General features: G+C 39.9%; 2 protein-coding genes across 5 annotated transcripts in view; both read left to right on the top strand.

Annotated features, from left to right (window-relative positions):
- Positions 1-4,838, top strand: part of dnajc5ga (DnaJ (Hsp40) homolog, subfamily C, member 5 gamma a) — a 13,689-nt gene extending 8,851 nt beyond the window's left edge. The window contains exons 4-7 of one of the 3 annotated variants that reach the window (XR_001809060.3): positions 514-670; positions 1,798-1,970; positions 2,629-2,672; positions 3,391-4,838. Coding sequence is in view for 2 of the 3 variants with exons in the window: in XM_017434901.3 (XP_017290390.1) it covers positions 514-670; positions 1,798-1,926; positions 2,629-2,648 (306 nt within the window). In the remaining variant the exon portion in view is untranslated. The remainder of the gene's footprint in view (positions 1-513; positions 671-1,797; positions 1,971-2,628; positions 2,673-3,390) is intronic. The other 2 variants (XM_017434901.3, XM_017434902.3) reach the window with 2 other exon arrangements.
- Positions 4,839-8,403: 3,565 nt separating this feature from the next.
- Positions 8,404-17,336, top strand: trim54 (tripartite motif containing 54). 2 transcript variants are annotated; one of them, XM_025010259.2, is made up of 8 exons: positions 8,404-8,727; positions 9,412-9,593; positions 12,473-12,650; positions 14,944-15,039; positions 15,123-15,351; positions 15,437-15,459; positions 16,106-16,230; positions 16,993-17,336. In XM_025010259.2, exons 1-8 carry the CDS (start codon positions 8,536-8,538, stop codon positions 17,003-17,005), a joined length of 1,038 nt encoding a protein of 345 aa, XP_024866027.1. In that variant the 5' UTR covers positions 8,404-8,535; the 3' UTR covers positions 17,006-17,336. The 2 variants fall into 2 exon arrangements, with proteins under 2 accessions (XP_024866027.1, XP_017290419.1); XM_017434930.3 differs by having other exon boundaries at positions 8,405-8,727; positions 15,118-15,351; positions 16,993-17,181.
- Positions 17,337-20,288: the final 2,952 nt, after the last annotated feature.

The raw sequence follows: 20,288 nt of genomic DNA, 5'->3' as shown, positions 1-20,288 counted from the left end.
CCTCGTCGCCGCTGTGCCTTCCTCTGCACCCCCACCGCTCCTGTCTGGAGACCTCTGTCCTGTGCACACACGTCTGTCCTGTGGACACATGTCTCTACACAGGACGCAGGACAGACATGTTAAAATCTGTGGATTAGAGCTAACATCCACCAGCATCTCCTGCAGACTGTAATGCTTTCTAATACAGCAGATGTGCAGCAGATGTGCAGCATCTGGAAAGCTTATGATGTTGGTTTTTTGTTGACACAGTCAGAAATGTCCAAGCTGTAGATTATAGTTTAGTTTTCACAAACGAGATGAGCTGTTTGTGCTTCAGGCTTCAGTCTCATCTCGTGTTTGTGATTTAAAAACCAACTCGTGGGTTCTCGTTCTCAGATGTGTCATCTGTTGAGACTGAGCTGGAATCTGTCTGACAGGACTGGATAAAAGGCCTCGCCGCGATTAAACCGTTAAATCTCGCTGTCGGCTGTTATATGGCTGAGAAGAATGTGTTTTGTGCGTTAATCCCCGCAGAGCCTGGTGCTGTGCTGTACGGTTTTCACCTGCTGCTGCTGCTGCTGCTGCTGCTGTTTCTGCTGCGGGAAGTGCAAACCTCCCGACGACGAGGAAAACTATCAGTACGTCGACCCCGAGGACCTGGAGGCTCAAATCAGGGCGGACCAGGACGGAGGTGAGGGTTCCTCTCTGCATCTGCACCAGGAAAAAATGAAACATTTCTTCATTTATATGATTCTTACAAGAGTATTGGCTCTTGTAGCTGCTAAATTATGTTTTTTATTAAATAATCAGGGTAATGACTATTTAAAGCTTTATGTTCAAAACAAGGCTGCAAACCCAACAGGGCGTTGGTTAAAGCCGTTACTTTCCCAAAATGGACACGTATTTGATATATTTTGCTAATAAGACACTTTAGAAAGTTAGATTTTAACTGTTTAACAAAAAATAAAATCATACAGGTGTAGAAAACTGAGATGGGTCAACTTCAGACTGAAGCCTGATTGAGGAAATGTTTAATTAGCGTTCAGGTTAAATGGGACACTAAACGCATCAGTATTCATTTGTCCAACGGACATTGAACTTAACACCAGTTTATTAAACATGGCTGTCAGTATCGGACCTTCGGTGTGGCTTTTTGGTAGCAGTACATAAAACAGCCCGGTTCTGACAGAGTACTTACCGGATACTTCAACCTGGTACCAACCGTGTATTTACCTACCTGGTTACCTGGTTACCTGGTTACCTGGTTACGGATACACACCTGCTGATTCATCATTCACATTATTGTTTTCCAGTTTTTATTTTTCCTTATATATATTTTTTGCAGACTTTGTCTTGTTTTAGCCGTTCATATATCCAAAACGTTCAGCTCATTCCGGAGATGGGTGATCTGGCTTTTTTGTTTACTTTTCAAATGTTTTCCCAATAAGAAATAGATTAAGATGTTTTTAATTCCTTCAGAAACATTGTTCTCTTTGAAATCAGCTTCAACGAACTGGTTCTGTTTTTGTCGTCTTATGGGACTTTCAGCTTTTAGCTCTTAGTAGCCATATGCTACTTTTAGCTAGCCTTTTAGCTTTAAGAACTCAGTTCAGCTTCTTCAGTAACGTCATTCAGCATTCACGCTTTACTTTCACAGGAGATATAATTCCTCTGGTTACTTCAGATTTTTTATTTTCAGGTTAAATTACGTCTCTAATTAGTGTCTCTAATTTCAGCTTTTCTTGCATTTCTGTAAACTGATGGATGCAAAAACCAGTTCCAGTGGCTTTAACACTCACCTGCGCTCCAATCCAACAGGTACCACTGTAATTATAATCCAGCCCAGTTCTAATCTGGGCCCAGAAAGCCCAGAAGACCAGAGTAAGCCCATCCCCCTGCCCATGCCTCCACCTGAGCCCCGGTCTCCGAGCTCCGCTGACCCGCCAGGTGAAGACAACCCCAAGGACAACTAACCAGAGTCCGAGTGACTCGTAAGCGCCGCCTCGTCTGATCCGTGTGTCCCGCTGTCCTCCATCCGTGCTGCATGCCTGTTTGTGGTTTCTGCTTCCTGACTGACCCGTAACAAACTCTTCCTGCTTTCCACACGAGCCGCAGCAACCATCCCGTTCATAACATCAGCACAAACTCATTTATGTGTCTGTTCTGTGCACGACGCACGGCATGTTTTCAGCATTCTTCCTGTGAAGACGGATGAAGGTTTTCAGTGGTTTGAACCAGATGTTCAAATGAAATCCTCTGCATTTTTTCACATCCTTTTACTTTTGTCTGCTTTATGAAACCTTCAGGTCACCTTCAGGCATCGTTTCTGTTGTTGTTGTCTGTGTGTGTTTGCCTGTTAGCAAAATATCTTATGATATTCCAAGTTGCAGCAGTATTTGGAATTTTATTGGTACAATCATACCCTGAACAGAACTTCCAACAAATGCAACTTCCACAGCTCATTTGAGCCGTTTTTAATACCTTCATAAAGCCTCACAGAACTTTACTTATTGTCACATTCTTCCAGAGTAACTCCAGCTGAATGAGCTAACTGACTTTCCACTCATTCCACTCAAACCAGCTTGGATTTAGTTTTACTTGTCCTCTGTGCCAACACGCCGGTGATAAATTCTCTGTCTTTTTTCGCAGGAAAGTTACCGTGCAAATAAGTCTCAACTAGCAGAAGCAGGAAGGTAAGACGTCTGTTTTAAAAACAGGGAAGCAGCAGATTTTAGACTGCATCAACATGTCTGTGCTTCTGGTGAAGCCAGAAAATATCCAGATAAATGATCTGGGCCGAGACGAGCTGTTCCATCTGCTGGTTTGACGTTTGTAGTTACATTTAAATACGATAACAAAAAGCCAAATCATCGTCAGATTAAAGCCAGTTGTTTAAGGATGTTTATCAGATCTGTCCAAGTTACCTGTTTGGTTTCGACTTTAATGAAAGACAGAAACTGAATGAACTGCGTACTTAAAGAAAACTCTTAAATTTCCCACCACGTCCCATCTTTTGGAGAACTTTAAATCCTCTTTCATGTATTTTTAAATGATCTTGCTAAACAAAAAACCCCTCGAAACCTTATTACCGCTCAGCCTCCCTGGTGAAGGTAACCAGGATGTCTGTGTTTTTATCTTCACTGTGATTTGGTTTGAAAGAACTGAAAAGATTTTAAATATATTCTAGAAATGTGTTTTTCATCCCTGTGAAATGTATGGGATGAATGAATTCTAAAAGTAAAAACATGGATGTTTAGATAAAACTGAAAACTTCTAATATTGACCGTCTGAAAAATGATCTATGTTTTGTTCATGTGTTACAACAGAAAGCTCACATGATGCATGTTAGAAAGCTTTCATACTTTTACCTTTTTGCCTTTTATATCCCTCTTTATTCATCCTTTTCCGTAGCCTCTCGAGGCTCTTCTACCATCCAGCTCCATCTGACAGCTGTGAGCGACCCAGAGAAAAACCAGCCAGCCCTGACCCCCTTCTGAGTCCAGCCCCGCCTCCGCCCACCTGAGCACCAGGCGGGCGTCTCCACGGATCAACCTGGAAGAATAGAGACAAGTATCAGACAGATGGGGACATGCCGTCCTCCATCAAGGCTCCCTCTCTTCTTCCAGTCTCTGAAGTGTCCATTTAAAGCTGGACGTTCTCCACCGCCAAGGCCGAAACCTCGTCCTGATCTCATGTTTTCACCGGTCAGAAGGAGGAACAACACAACATTCATCACTTTGTCCCTCATCCTTTCATCAGCAGGATCGTCTTCCTGTCAACTTGTTTTCATTAACGTGAACCGAGAGGGTTGGTTTAAAATTTGATGCACATCATTAAAAACCAGCAGCAGAACAGAAACATTAAGAGAAAGAAGCTGGAAACGATTTTATCCTGTAAATGTTGCACCAACACCCTCTAACCACAAAAACAAACTCTTAATGCCAAGTGTGGGGATTTAAAATACACCTTCCAACCTCCAAAAAGAAAAAGATGCCACTCCATTTCAGGATTTGATGCTAAACGTCTGAGCCAAACGTGGAGCTGGAGGTGTGATCGGGGGAAGCATGCATTTTTATTCCTGTACAGCATGAAGATCCAAACCACCAGATGTTGCAAACCTGCTCAGCTTCTCCCTGCGTCCTCTGGTAAAACACATCATGTACTCAGAAACTCTCTCATGCCAGCTCTGATGTTATCGTGTGCTTAAAAACAACACAACCCCAGTGTAATGTGCAATGACTGATGCCAAATCATGGAACTCTGATGGAACGCTGTTTGTTGTCACGTTATCGTGCTCTTTCTTGTGTTACAGTCACATTAGCCAACATGTAGCCAGACAGCTGACGACAAACTGGGTCTGTGCCCAGTTCTGTGTGAAAATGCCATTTGCTCTGTCAGCCACGGTTCTATTTGTCAAAGTTGTGTGTGTACATAAAAAACCACTCATCTGGGTCTGTGCACCTCATGAGATTTATTTTTCTTCTACTGTCCCTCCTGCATGGCAGCCTTCCACGTCCACCACGACTGCACTGCAGCTGTTTTAGTTTCACCTCCACCTGACTGCGTTTTCTTTCGTTTGCAGAAAGTTTAATGAGTTTACAGCCGCAGTTCTGAGGCGGTTCGTAGGTTGTGTAAAATGTGAAACACATTTTATTCACAGTGGAACATGGTGAACATTTGATGGCAGCAACTCATCCCAGACAGGACGGGTCAGAACCACGTTTCCTGCTGGACAGTCTGTAAACATCTGGACCTGAGGTTGTCCCGTTCTGTCTGTTCAACAGTCCTGGATGGGAGGCACTAATGCACCCCCATACCATCAGAGAGGCAGGCTGACCTCAGAACAGTTCTCCTACATCTGTTCACATCTGGCTTCTTTGCCTGATAGAGCTTTAAGCAGCATCTGTGGACGGCACGGTGAGCTGTGTTTACAGACAGTGTTCCTGAGCAGAACAGAACCAGAACCAGAACCTGAGCATCTAATACTGACTTTTCTGTCCTAACTTTAATGTGTGAAGCTGCCATCCAATCCAAATTAATTCCTCAGTTTAAACATTTAATGTTTATTATTTACCTTTGTGGATAAAATGTGGGGTTATCAGATTTGGAAAACATTTTATTGTTTTTATTTACATTTTAGACAACGTTCCAACTTCAGGTTGTTTTACAACAAACAACAAACCATCAGTCGACCATCTTTAATATTCCGGAGCTCACATTTGACCCGATCCTTTAAGTTCTGCATCTTTTTGTCCTGGACGGAGACGTCTTTAACTTCACCTTCTGACTCGACAGTGGTGTGCCTTGAAGAATAATCATTTTTAGATGGAGCTCCTGAACCTGGATGAAGGTTTTCAGCGTTACCCTTTAATATTGAGTTGAAACTAAAGCACCGAGGCTTCATGTGACTCAGACTTCACGTCTGCAAACTTTAGGGGAATCTGGATCAGTTTAAAGTTTTATATGCCTTCTCTCAATCTATTATACATTTCCTTTTAGTTGTTTAGTTTGATTTCTTGACTGGACTGAATATATTTAGGTAACTCCAGTATGAGAGCGTGATCTTAAAAACGCTTCTGAAGTCAGACAGGAAGAGTTGCCTCCTGCTACTTTCATTCCTTCAGCAATCACTCAGATAGGTTAAAGAAATTTATTTCTTTAATTATAATTATTGAAATCAGCTGCGAGGCTTTAATCAGCGTTTCATCAGAAACTCATCAAATCTACTAAATGTTTCAGCTGATTAGTTTTACATTAAGGTTTGATCGTTCCGGAGGAGATGAGGGTGATTTTAACTCACAGCTAACTGTCCTTTTTTAGATTTTACTCCCTCATATTTTAACCAACAGCTTCTCATCTCAGCTGGTTGTCTTCAGTGTTTTGATAAATGTAAGAAAAAACCTTTAAAGGTTTGTTGTTTCCTCACTTTCAGGCTTATTTAGTCAAAGAAGACGACTTTACTGTCGTCCTAAAAGCTAAACCGGATTCATTTCTAACAGGTTTGTGTGAATGCTAAATGGTTTAATTAATAACTGCAAAAGGAAATCTTTAATTTCTTTCCAAATGTTCCTCTCAGATGTTTTATGTTTTTGTAGCACGGTGAAGTTTCTCCTGTTCTCGTCTCTCTGAGCTGCCATTCGCTCCAAAACGCCTCGACAGTTTTCATGGCTGTTCACTTTGATTATGTTCAAAGAACTTGTTAATTTCATCTCACAGAAGAAACTTTCTGCTGCCATTTATTTCTCTTCAGCAAACCTTTACGTGACGTTAAAGAACGCAGAGTTCATTAAATTAGTAAAAGGTTTGTAATAATTCTCCCTCCCGGAGGTCAGAAGGAGTTTATAAATCCTAACGACTCGTCGTCTCCAACGTGTTGGACCGTTTCCTGACTTTTCACTACCAGGTCAGATAAAAACACCTGAATCTTTAAATTTAAATTAAAATCAGCCTCTGATTCCCGCCTGCGAGCCTGAAGTCGCCTCACAGGTTCTTCATATTTTTAGTTTTATCCAAAACTAATGAAACCTTTCATCAGAAGTTATTTTTAACTCGTTAAAGTCTTGTTGTAACGAGGCCAAGTTAATTTGATGTATTTATTTGTGTAAATAACTCCTGTTTAATGAAGTGATTTACCTGTGTACATTTTTTTATTTATGTAAAAGTCGAACATCTGATGACGGAAAGGTTAGTTTGTTAAATGAAGATTAAATCAGTGATTTAACGTGTTCGCATGCGCCGCGTCCAGCTTGCTGAGGAAAACAAACAAAAACAAACGTTCTTCCATTAAAAACACGACTTTTTGTCCCAGTTCTGGTGTAAAGGTTGGACAATCTCTCAGATTTAATGTGAAATAAAAGATTTTAACCTGAACACGAGACGTGATAATGACACGTTTTGTTATTGAACTGTTTGGCCTGTGATGAAACAATAAATGAGAAGAATTTTATAATTTTCTGCTGCAAACTTTGTCTTTTTTGAAGCACATTTACTTTTTAACAATCTGATTATTTTTATGTGTTTGAATGCAGGTTTGGAAGCGGAGTGATTTTTTTTTTTCTGGTTCTTTGAAACGATGAGAATAATTTTGGGCTGAATGAACATTGTGTGTGTGTGTGTGTGTGTGTGTGTGTGGCAGCCCTCCCCTCTGCAGACTATAAATAGTCCTGTAATCCCGTTAGCAGCTCGGTCTGCTTATCTGACTGAATTCTGTTGATTAGCTCGTCTCTCGTGTCAAACCTGCTGTTTCAGAGCAAAGGGAGGAAATTACAGCTTAGATTTATCCTAAAAGCTCAGTTTTTATTTGATTTAGTCTAATAAGTCATTGTTTTAAATTAGAACTGAATAATCTTTGTTAACGATTTGTTTTTATTTCTGCTCCAAACTCCACAAACATTAAATTCATGACTTGTATACAAAAAAATCTTTTTTTTTGTATATTTTCCAAGACAAACTTTAAGGTAATTTCGTAGATGATAAAATAAACAAATCATTTAGTTTTTCATGTCTCTAGATGCCTTTTTAGTTAGTGGATTTTTTTTTATTTTTACGCTCATTTAAATCCAAAATGAGTTAATTTTCTCCTGATTGTATTTCCGAGTCTCTGACCTGAACTAAACCGTGGACAGGTAATCCTGTTATTGTTCTGTGTTTAACCAGGTCAAAGTTCTGTTTGTCAGCTGGAGGGATAAGGCCCGGAGAGCAACAATCTGGACCTGGACGTGTCCAGATCAGATGAAATGTCTCGTTGGGACGGGGGGACGGCGGGGTTCTGTCTGCACTGTCACACATCAGACAGTGCAGACAGATATTAAGCTAAAATCTGGTGTTGTAGTAGCTGACAGTCACCCCAACACGCGTTTAAAGCAGCGGGGCCCAGTCCTGGTCCTGGTCCTGGTCCTGGAGGACCACCATCCTGCAGGTTTTAGATGTTTCTCTGCTCCTCAGCAGCTCTTCAGGTCCTGCAGAAGCCGGATGATCACTCAGTCCTTCAGATCAGGTGTCAAAGCAGAGAAACATCTAAAACCTGCAGGATGGTGGACCCCCCAGGACCAGGACCAGGACCAGGATCAGACACCGCTGGTTCATCAGGCTGCAGGTGATCCGACTGCACAATACGTCCGTTTTTCTGTCATTGTGTAAGATATAAATATTACAAATAACTGCAGTAATAAGACCTTCAGTTCTGACCTCAGCCTGAGAACAAACAGGTTTGTTTGTTTGTTTGTTTCTGAAGTTTGCAGACAGCAGCTGGTGCTCCTCCCCGAGCGGAGATGCCAGGCGTGTTCGCGGCTGTCAGAGGTTAAATCATGTCACCAGGATCCACTCCGGGGGTCGGGTTGTTTCCAGTGTGGACAGTAACCCAATCCTAAACAAACACAGGACCTAAAAATACTCCGTCATCTCTCCAGCTGTTGTTGGACTAAAGCAGGTGGGGGGTGGGGGGGTCTTCAAACCACAGACAAACAGAAAGTCCATCTGAAACCAGCAGGATTGAATATTTCCCTCCTGTTTCTCTTCTTCTTTGCCTTTAAATCTCACTAATCGCCATCAGAGGTGATGAGCTTCGCTTTCGGGTTCAAAGGTCAAACGTCGGGCGGTTCTGAGCCCGGTGCCGGCGGCAGAGCCACCATGGAGAACCTGGAGAAGCAGCTGATCTGCCCCGTCTGCCTGGAGATGTTCTCCAAGCCCGTGGTGATCCTGCCCTGCCAGCACAACCTGTGCCGCAGGTGCGCCGGGGACGTCTTCCAGGTGAGCTCGTTAAGACCTCAACGCTTCGTTTCCAAGTTTGTTTACAGAAACAGTTGTTTGTTTTTAAGATTTTAGGAGCCTGAATGATGTTTTTTATTAAACATCAGGATTCAGATCGGAGCTGGAAGCTCCTGCTGTGATTTATGATCTGAAAAATGCTTGAAATTAGGAAAAGATGCTCAGAAATGATCAAAATTACAAACCTGTTGCTTCCTGATCAAACATTTAGCTTTTTAGATAAAAAAAAAACATTTTATTTTTTTGTTAAACTGATTTCTTAAAGACTGAAAAACTCAGATTTTTGACATTTTTACCAAAGAGGAAAAGTGAAACTGATTTCTTGATGATCTGAGTAGCAACACATAATACATCCCAGTACTCAGCATGTACTGACAGGGTACTTACTGAGTACTTACCTGGTACTTATCAGCTGGTACATAAGTTACCTGCAGGAACCAGGTAAGCACCTTTATAAGCACCAGGTGTGAATCCTGTAAGTACAGCAGGGTATTATAAATTACTACCACCACAAAACTTTAGTCTGGCTTTTTGTTACTTTGTTAATTTGTTCACTGATTTTTATATTGTTGTCTCCATTTCTGTTAAGCACGTTGTGATTTATGTCTGTGAAAGGTGCTATATAAATAAAGTTTACTTACTTGGTTTTATTTTGTGGTTCTCCAGGAAGCCAACCCCCTGTGGCCGCCTCGCAGCCCCTCCAGCATCACCTCCTCCAGCAGCGGCCGCTTCCGCTGCCCGTCCTGCCACCATGAGGTGGTCCTGGACCGCCACGGCGTCTACGGCCTGCAGAGGAACCTGCTGGTGGAGAACATCATCGACATCTACCGACAGCAGGAGGCCTCCAGGTGGGTCCAGAACAGGCAAATGTTGCAAAAGTCTCCAGAACTTTAAGACGTTTTACTTTTCTGAAGCCTTTAGGTTAAACACTTCTGAATCTGACTGATGGTTTTTAAACTCCAGACTCTAAAATAAAAAAAAATCAGCTTTTTTCACATCCAGGAGTCCTGCACTTTGTGGAAGTTTTAGAAACTGTTAAATATGAAGAAAAGAAGAATTTGCATCTGCAAAACCTTTTTTCCTCTTTTTTTAAAATGTAAATAATCAACAATACACTCATTAAAAAGTCTTATTTCTCTAATGTTGAGTTAAGGGCAAGAATTAAAAAAAATTACTATGATGAAACCTTTAGATTATTTTCTCTTTAAGCTGTTTTTGTTACTAAAACGTGAATTAAGTCATTTAAATTCATTCTAAAGCTTTTATTTTAAAAATATTTCTAGCTTATTATAATGCAGTATTATAATTTAATGAGGTAATTTAATAAAAAGGTGACATAAATGTATTTATAGGTGGGTATTTTCATTTAAACAGCCAAAGAGTGGAACTTTTCAAAGATTAGATGTAAAACAATAAATATAAATCAGTCAATAAAAAGGGTAAAAACTATAAATCATAGTCATAATTTGTTTAAAATGCCAAAGAATTATTATTATTGTAAACAATTAAAGTTTAGTTCTGTTTTTAAGTGTTAGTTTCAGTGACCACCAGCAGGGGGCGGTACAACATTTAATAATATTATTCTGCAGGTTTTCAGGCCCCAGAGTTACTTTATTAGTTTAATGATGAAGCTTCAATGTTTGCAATTTTTTTTGTGTTTTATGATGAAAAGAAACTTCTGAACAGACCGAAAATTCCTGTAAATAACCTCAAAACATCTGATGTTTGATGTATTATTCCCAGCAGCTCATTATTTATGATTCTTTAATTATTATTATTATTATTTATGGGGAGATTTAGGAATTTATGATTCCCTTCCTTGTTATTAACAGTGACAGATTTTGAAAAAACACTTTAAACCCTTTTTCTTTAGGCTGTACGTGAAAATGAAAAGTTTAAAATGTTGCCCCAAAAAAATACCTAAAAATGAGAAAAGTTTAAATACTTAAAAGCAACAAGTTTGCGAAAGTTTTACTGTTATAACAGGAAAAATACAAAAACTCATCATATTTACCTGATTTTAACATCTCAGATATTAAAATCAAACTAATCTAAGTTCATTTCTTATTTAGTTGTCATTTGTTAATGTGACGACAGGAAGTTGAACTTTTGTTTTCTTATAAAACTGCTCTGATAGGTTGTTTGCTCAGTTTTAATCATTTAATTAATGTTTCAGGAAGTGGTTTGCTCTCAGAAGTTTTTGTTGATAAATGTCGTCCAAACAAAGTTTGTTCAGCCGATGCCGCTCCGACACTTCGTGTTCTCCGAGTGATGCTGAAGTCATCCTTTCTGTGGCGCTCGCTCCAGAATAGCAGCGAAGTGACTCATTTTAAAAACACAGAGATGTTGGCGTTCATCAGTGTGGGCTAAAATAGACGGGATTGTTCTCAAATGTTCTCGCAACTTTTAGTTACTCAGCTTTTGTTTCACGAGTGGAAAAACTTCTCTGCTCTTCATCCTTTTTGTTTTCCAGCCTTTATTCGTTGGAGGCTTCTTTTAAAAGAAAAAAGAATTTAATGCTTTTATTTTAAATATCTGTCTGATATGTAACCTAAAATCCCATAAATAAGCTGCAGGAAACACATTTAACTGTTTGAACTGATTCAGAATTTATTAAAGACTTTTACAATAAAAACTGCTTCTGCAGACTTTTAGCTGTTCAGATAATAAAACCTTCAGCTGATCCAGAAGATGAATGCTACGACTTTTAGTTTTTGTAACTTTCCCTTCCAAAATATCGTTTCAGCAAACTGACTGGTTTTGTCTTCTTATGCTACTTTTTTAGCGACTATTTTGCTACTATTAGTTAGCCTTTTGATACTTTTTGCAAGCATTTTGTGACGTTTAGCTTATAGATAGCCATCACCACTTTTAGCTTTTAACTATTGTTCTCCTACTTATAGTTAGCCTTTTGATACTTTTAGCTCACTAATCTTTTAGTTTTTGCTTTTCTTCTTTTAGCTTCTAGGTAGCCTTTTGCTACTATAGCTTTGGCTAGCATTTTGCTACTTTTAGCTTCTAGCTGGTGTCTGTAGCAGCTCCGTTTCAGCTCGTTCATCACTCAGTTTCTCAGTTTCTCTTTGAACCAAAGTTAGCCGTGACACATTTATTTTCGGATGGCATAAACTCAGCTGTTATTTCAGCCAAACATTTCGTGGAGCTTCTCCATCATCTGCTGACGTCGAAACACGTCAGCGGCGACAGAAGTAACCTAATCTGGTTGAATGATGCAGAAGAAGACCTCCTGCCAAACACTGCCGAAGCTTTGCAGCCCGGGCGTGAAAATTAGATTGAAAACTGTCCAAGTTTCCTTTAAGAGAATATAAATGACAAGAAAGGCTAAAATTAAACTAAACTGAGTTATGTAACAGTTTATTGTTAGATCATGATGTTTTCTCCAAGTCTCTCATATTTCCCAACGCCTTAAAGTTCAACCAACATCCTACTTGATTAGTTAGAGCTGGAACCGTGTGTTGAGGATGACTCTCAGCTACTACCACACCAAACTTTAGCTCAGTACCTGTAAAACTGACTGAGATAGAGCCACGTTGGATTAGCTGTGGCAGCCATCTTGAATCAGGTTGACTCCAAAGGTTAATGAGTTGTAGGCGTTCATCCAGTGATCCTGATTCATGAGACACTTTGCCGTCAGACAAACACAAACATTACCGCAGCGTCTGCTCTGGACCGTCGGGTTGTAAAACGTCTGACTTTGGTTCTCCTGCAGGCCCATAAACCTGAAGCCAGAGCAGCAGCAGCAGCTGATGTGTGAAGAACACGAAGAGGAGAAGATCAACATCTACTGCCTGTCCTGCCAGACGCCCACCTGCTCCATGTGCAAAGTGTTCGGACAACACAAGGACTGCGACGTGGCGCCGCTCAGCAGCGTCTACATGAGGCAGAAGGTGAAGGTGCTCAGCCGTCATCACATACACTTCATGTAGGCCAGCTCAGAAAGTCTGCACATCTGTTCATGAAACATCTGGGGAAACCCCTCCGAGGCTGAGGCGCGTTTCAAAGGTTAAACAGCAGCAGAGTTTAAAGAAGTCTTCTCAGAATGAGATGCTGACCTTTATTTTCCTGTCTTCTTTCTCTTGTTCCTATTTTTACCTCCTCCTCCTGTTTGTACCCGAGTGTCTCGTTGCAAAACAACCAAAGAGGATTCCTGCAGCAAACACGCAAACACACACGGCTCCAAATATCAGCAACATCAACCCTTAAAGGGATAGTCTTCGGTTCTGTCAGCAGTTGGTGCCGTGTGAAAGAACGCTACATTAGTTAATATTAAAGTTTGACACGTTTGCACAGGAGTGTAACGGCCTGCAGCAGGAGAGATTCACGGTTCCTCCAACGTCACACCAAGACTTCCTTTTAACCTGGATGATGTTAGAGGTGGTGTCCAGTCCTGGTCCTGGAGGGCCACCGTCCTGCATGTTTCAGGTGTTTCTCTGCTCCGACACACCTGATCTAATGACTGAATGATTAACAGGCTTCTGCAGAACCAAAGACCTGCTGAGGAGCAGAGAAACATCTGAACCAGGGGGGTCTCCTGCATGTTTTAGATGTTCTTGCTTTAAATGGATGACTTGTTGTCGTGCTCCTGGAGGACCTGATGATTCGGTGAGGAGGTGATTAAACCGTCTGAAGGCCCCCAGGACAGCGGAGCCTCGAGGCCGGGAGTTTGACTCCCCTGATCTAAACACTGCAGGATGGTGTTCCTCCAGGACCAGAACCCCACAGCGTTAAACCTCTCTGACCGACACGATGCAAACTATTGATAACTATCTGAGAAACCATCCCATCAGAAGCAACCAGCCTATCCCTGCTGCAGCTGATACTTTCTGACCGTCAGTGGAGAACAAAGCAGCAGTTTAGTCACGCAGACGATGGCGGTGGCGGTGGCGGCGGCAGCGGAGCAGTTGGTTTGACATTTCAGCGCCGGCCTCTGAATCACTCATCTGAAATGTAGATGAGGAGCAGGAGAGTTGTTGATTCAACGCTAACAACAAAAGTTGGGTGATTTCATTTGGCCGGCGCGGGCGTGTGAATGTTTCTGCCACCAGCAGCTCGTTAAACGGAGCCTCGACTGGAACAGACGATAAAGACGAGCAGATACTCGAAGCACGTGCACGCCCGTGACTCATGCTGTTTGCGGCTGCAGACTTACTAATCAGAAACCACTCCGTGCATCCCGCCGATAATCCCAGTTTGCATTTTAAAAAGAGAACAAACTGAGAAGCTGATTATTAGTTAAATTATTGATAAACAAGCCGATTGTCTGGATGTGATGTTTGATGTTTTGGATTCACATCGGATCAAACGTTTGGTTTTATCTGACAAACAGCAGAAAGATGATTATTAATAAAGATCAAACACTAAAATCTGAAGCTGTAATCAGAGATGATGAGGTGTTTTTATCAGGACTTTTAGGCGCTTTCATGAATTTAATGATAAATAATTCACTTAATTTTCTTCTCATCGCCGACAGAAAAGATGATTCGAGTCTTTGTAGAAAAAGACACGAAGCTGAATTTAACCAAATACTTTCAGTTCCAACATCAAACATTTCACATTCGTTCTGCAGGTTTATTCAACTTTTTATCTTCAAATATGCAAATGAGGTGAAAATAAATGACTCGAACTCTAGCATGGTTTGCATTTTTAATTTCGCTTTGTTTTTTGGGCTGATTGGGACCTGATGAGTTTTTTTTTTTTTAATCTTTTATAATGCAGTCTATGAGAAAAATGATGTCCAGGAGGTTAAATTAGATGAAATGAAAACCGTCATTTAACTGGAAAAATAAGTGTTTAAATTATCTAATTATCTATCTATCTATCTATCTATCTATCTATCTATCTATCTATCTATCTATCTATCTATCTATCTATCTATCTATCTATCTATCTATCTATCTATCTATCTATCTATCTATCTATCTATCTATCTATCTATCTATCTATCTATCTATCTATCTATCTATCCTCTTGATGCAAAGACTCATTTGATCATTCTCTTTTTAGAAATTTTTAATTCATTGTGATGTTTTTTGCATAAATGTATTTGTTATTGACTGAAATGTTTCAAATCAAAGTTTTTCCTCACAGAAACAATAAAAAGTCTAATTTATTGCAGCTTTACGCTCTTCCTTTCACAGAGTAAACTGTTCGTTTCTAATGTTTTTATTTGGATGTTTGCAGACGAAGCTGAGTGACGGGATTGCAGTCCTGGTTGCCAGCAACGACCACATCCAGACCATAATCTCTCAGATGGAAGAAGTCTGCCGCAGCATCGAGGTTACACTCAGAGGAATAAACAGATTAAACTTTGTGAACAAGAGAAGTTTCTACCATAACTGAGGCTTCGTCCTGCAGGACAGCGGGTGCAGGCAGAGGGAACACATCTCCAAGCAGATCCACAGCCTGGTGGCGGTGCTGGAGGAGAGGAAGCAGGAGCTGGTTGGCTTCATCTCCAGACATCAGGACGACAAACTGAAACACGTTCGCTCCCTCATCTGTCAGCGCAACCGTCAGCTGGAGGCCGCCGTCGCGCTGGTGGAGTCGGCCATCCAGTCCATGGAGGAGACGCATGTGGCGTCCTTCATCCAGGTGAGAAACGCCACCTGAGGCGAGTTTTATTCCTTCAGCAGCATCTCTCAGCTCAAAACTGAACTGTCTCTCTTTAACTCCTCAGAGTTCAAAGGTTATACTGGAAAGGTAAGTGTTTGCTGATGCAGTTTTACTTCAGTGTTCAACACTTAAAGCATTAAAATACTGTAAATAAGTATTTAAACTACTCCCAACTTCTACATCAGCTGTGATTTTAGATAAGATTACATTTTTATTTATAGTTTCTGAGACTTTAATTTACTTTATTATTTAATAACACTTACATTTATCTTCTAAAGCTGAATACTAGGATCATCTGAGGTTCAAAATGAATAAAAAGGTGATAATATTAGTCATAATAATTCAGAATTTGGGGAGAATTTATAAAGATTTAAATAAAGAACCAAATCCAGCTCAGCTGACAGTATTTAGTGTTTCTTGTTTTTTGAGCAGCTCTTGCACTGAACGAACTCGTCCAGTCATCCTCTCTGTCAGACCGGGTGGCACTGCTGATGAATTATTGAGCAGATGATCCAACAGCTGACAGAAAAAAACAAACAATCACCGAGCGCCTCCTGAGGATCAGAGCGTGTTTGTTTGCTGATAGATCGAGTCAATATTGACCTTTTACTGATTTATTATTTATTGCTGAATTTATCGGGAGGAGACGGACCCGCAGAGACTTTTCTCTTCTGGATCAAACTGTTTTAGTAAACGTTAAACTTCTCCCTGTAACAGCTGATTGTTTCGACAGAATGGCCGACTCAGTGAGGACCTCCGGCGTGGAGCGACTGGAGCTCGGGTTCGAGAGCATGAACCACTTCGTCCTGGACACGGACCACATGGCCGACGTGCTGAGAAACATGGACTTCTGCTTCTGTATGTAGAGACACACGAGGACAGAGAAGCTCAGACGTGTCGTTTCAGTTCCCCTTAAAGAGAAACTAAAACCCAAACATGTCCTGAGTTACACTGAGTCAGCTTTCACCACTTTCAGCTCCTTCAGGAGACATTTTCCCCTCAGAAACACGTTCAGATCTCTTTAATTTCCTCAAAATCATTATTTCAAATCTGCTTCAGCGTACTGACTCTAATTTCTTTTTTCTTTTTTTGCCACGTGTTTGATACTCTTTGCCTTTAGCTTGTTTTCTAACGTTTAGCTTCTAGCTAACCTTTTTGGCTCGTGTTGTTTTAAACTTGTTTTAACAGCTCAGTTTCTGATTGATTTTGTTTAAAAACAGCCTAAAGTTACAGGTTTAATGTTTGTAGAAGGATAGATTGGTGGGAAACATTTCTCACATGTTATACATCTGTTGTACTATAGTTACTGCGTAACTTTGAGGTATTTTTATTTATTTTTTGTGTATCCTTACTACACTCTTATAACTAGTTTCGTTAACAAAGCTGTGACACAAAAAAACCGTGAAGGATTATTAAATCATCTGTGTTTCTGTCTAACATGATGTTTTAACATTAGATGAACTAAATGTTGTGTAATTAATTAATTAGTTAATTGTCTGAGGCAGCTCGAAACAAACTACAGTTAAATCATTTCTGAGAAGGTCTGACTGTTAAAGAATAACACGTTACCATCTGAACCTGACTGAGGAGGAGTTGAAAAGTCTCTTCCTGTCCTTTCAGGTTTGGGAGATGAAGAAAACCCCGAGGAGGAAGAGGAGGAGGAGGAGGAAGAGTTTCGGCCCTGAAACAGAAACGTTTCATTAACTCATCTGTGTTTGCTCCTGGTTTTAAAAGTGTGACTCCAGTAAAAAAAAAAAAGCCTCAGTTCTCATCAAACATCTTCTTAGGATAATTACTGAACGGGACCAAGATGGAGGGATGATTTTAAATCTTATTTTCTATTTAAACACGATCAGGAGCAGCTCTGCGACCTGCTGGAGATGTGTGCGTCTAAAAATATATATATATATTCTTCCTCTAGTTTCCTGTCGTTTACTGTACAATAAATACGAGAAGGAAGGAAATCTGTTTAGTCTTTTTATCTCCAAGGAGGTTCTGTTTCCGGTTGTCTGTCAGCAAAGATCAGGTCAAAACTAAAAAACATGTTGGGGTTTAAACAAAATAAAAACAGGTTTTTAATTGTTATTCTCTGAGTGATTCTAGTTTAGGAGCTAAAAATGGCAACAATTGAGCGTTGATATTTACATGTCTGATAAAAAACCTGCACAGAAACCACTCAGCAGTTTCTACAAATAAAAAACTCCAAGTTAACGTGGAGGACACTAAAGTTCTAAATTTAAACTCAGAAAATGGAGACAAGTCGTGTCTAAGAGCAGCAGGGGGACATAAGTGGACACCAAAGTGTCTCCGGTCTGTTATTTCTGCTCCCTGAAATGTCAGAAATGTGGAATCTGAGAGAAAAAGAAAAGGTTGCAGATAAAAGTCTGAGAAGCACATCTGGATGTAACATCCAAACCTTCCAAGCTGCAGGAGAAAAAAATAAGAAAATAGAAGTTTTAAAATGAAATAAAAGGTAAAACTTACTGAGCTGAATGAATAAAAACATCTAATGTTTAACCTGTTAAAATAGAAACAAACTAATCTTCTATCTGTCGCTTTTTTCAGCTTGTTTGAATAAAAAAGTATCAAATCTATAAATTATGTTTAACTACAAAGTTTAATCAAAGTTACAGTAAAAATATTTGATTCTTATATTAGGACAACATCAGATTAAAATAATAACTTACTTAACAAAAAAGTGAATTAAAAGATTAGAACCAGAACCTCAATGCTTCAGTGCTGCTAATTCACCCGAAGGTCAGACCGTGCAATGCTCAGAGAACTGAGTCTAAAGGTCAAAGGTTAAAGGCCGTGACAGGACATTCAGAAAAAGAAATCGCTCTAAAACCAACATGTCGGCACGACTTGAGCTCGGAAAGTTTCATCTAAAAGGAGAGAAAAAAACTTTATACTTAAAGATGTTCTTTCTTTTTACTATAAATGTCAAATCGAGTAAAAACTGAATTAATCTGCAGTTTTGCTCGTGGCTTAGCCAGAAGTCATGAAGTCTGTTTTATAAAATAAACATTAATAAACATCTGAGATTAGGATGGAGCAGGAAATATAAAGTGTATACTGAAATCCACTGTTCCTCTTATATCCATGAATCTGGTGTAAAAAGTGACAAACAGACGGGAACTTCCTGAAAGTGTCAGATTCTGGTTTTCTTGCCGTTTGGTGAAATCAGAGAAATGAGCCTCGGAGCGAAGGATCCTCTTCATCCCCACAGGAAGCAGCAATGATTCAGACTGAAGACCTCCTTCTGCACGGGCAAAAAAACAAAAAGCAAAGATTACAAATGGAAGAAGAGTGAAATGAGTCAAAGGCAACAATCATCGAGAAAAATAAAATCATTTCTGCAGAATTTCAGATTCACTTTCTTCGCCTCCAACATTGAAACTATTTCTGTAGCTGACAGGAAATGAATTCAGTGGATTTGGACTATATTTGGTTTTGTGGGAGGAAAAGTAAAAAAAGCTTTTGTTCGTCAGGATTAAATCTCTTCAAAGACGTCGACACAGTTTTTAGGTTCTGGCGCTCAGTTCAGGTTTCCTGTAAAAGAAATAAAAATAAAATCAATGTGGGGATTAAAACAGAGGTTATTTTAGAATAAGTAGTTTTAAACACAGGAAGTCACATTTTATTCATTTACTTCCTGAACTTTATCATTTAATACAAAGTTATTCAGTTATTTAGATTATTTAAACTCATCACCTACAGCCACAGCTTTAATCCTTTATTTTTATTTATTTATTTAATTATTAATACAGTAAATAACCTGAAAAATGCATTGCTTTTAATATTTGTTTTTTAATCATTGTGTAATACTCTACTTGTGGAAAATGACGTTTTCGGAACAAAAAATGTTTCCTAAAACAACCAGAGAGCTCCTATTAAAGGCTTTAGTCTCAAAAATCAACCTTTTGTTTGTTTTAATATGTGACATTAAATTATATTTCCACTTAAAACAGTCTAATAAGTTTTAATCTCGATGTGGAGCATCAGGTAAACGTTCAGATCCATCAGTAATGGGCAGAACTTTTTTAACATCATAAACTAAAGAAAAACACACAAACCTCTGTAGAAATGTTGTTACCTGGCAACCAGGACAGGAGGAGGAAGAGGAGGAGGGACTCCAGCTCCATGATGGACACACGAGGTCAGGCAGGACTGGGACCTTCAAATACATCTGTAGTGAGAATAGGGAGCAGGTGGAAGGTGGAGGTGTGCTCTGATGAAGGTCGGGTGGAGCAGATTCTTCAGAACCACCAACTAAAAGAGTTTAGGTGAGAAAAATGAGGCCAGAAGTTTCAGGGAAAAGCTGCTCTGATGCGTTTTGTTCATTTTCTTATATTTTATGGCTTCAGCTGCAGGTTTGACACCAGCATCAGTCAGAACTTTTCTGTTGGGTCCAAAGTGGGTCAGAATTCTCATCACAGCCTGATTAATGGCCGCGTTGATAATGCAGCTGCCGATATATTGATTTCTTAAAAATAAGCAACACTTTCGTGTCTTCAGGCTCAAAAATACTTTATTGATCTGTTTATTTCTCATCTGACGGCTGATTCTGGGTCAAAGTTGACAATTTATTTAACTTTTCTGACGTTTGGAACCGTCTTAATCAGATGTCTGACAGAAAAAGGTCAGCTGGCCTTAGGAGGAAAAGTGGTGGAGAGACTCAAACGTCACTCCATAAAAAGAGTTTTAAAATACAAAAACAAAAACAACTCGTTAGGTTAATTTATGCAAACTTTAACTGAACAGAAACAAGTTTAGTTTTTTTCTTTTTAACAGATCAACAGTTTTAAACTCATTTCTCTGACAAACAAACTGATGATCAGGAAACAGAACTCAGTTTGGACCGAGTCACAGAGACTCAGGGGTCCCGGGAGGACATGTTGGACATTTTGTCTTTG

The sequence above is a fragment of the Kryptolebias marmoratus genome, linkage group LG19 (assembly GCF_001649575.2).
Source record: "Kryptolebias marmoratus isolate JLee-2015 linkage group LG19, ASM164957v2, whole genome shotgun sequence".
NCBI lineage: Eukaryota > Metazoa > Chordata > Actinopteri > Cyprinodontiformes > Rivulidae > Kryptolebias > Kryptolebias marmoratus.
This window is presented reverse-complemented; position numbering and strand designations above follow the sequence as displayed.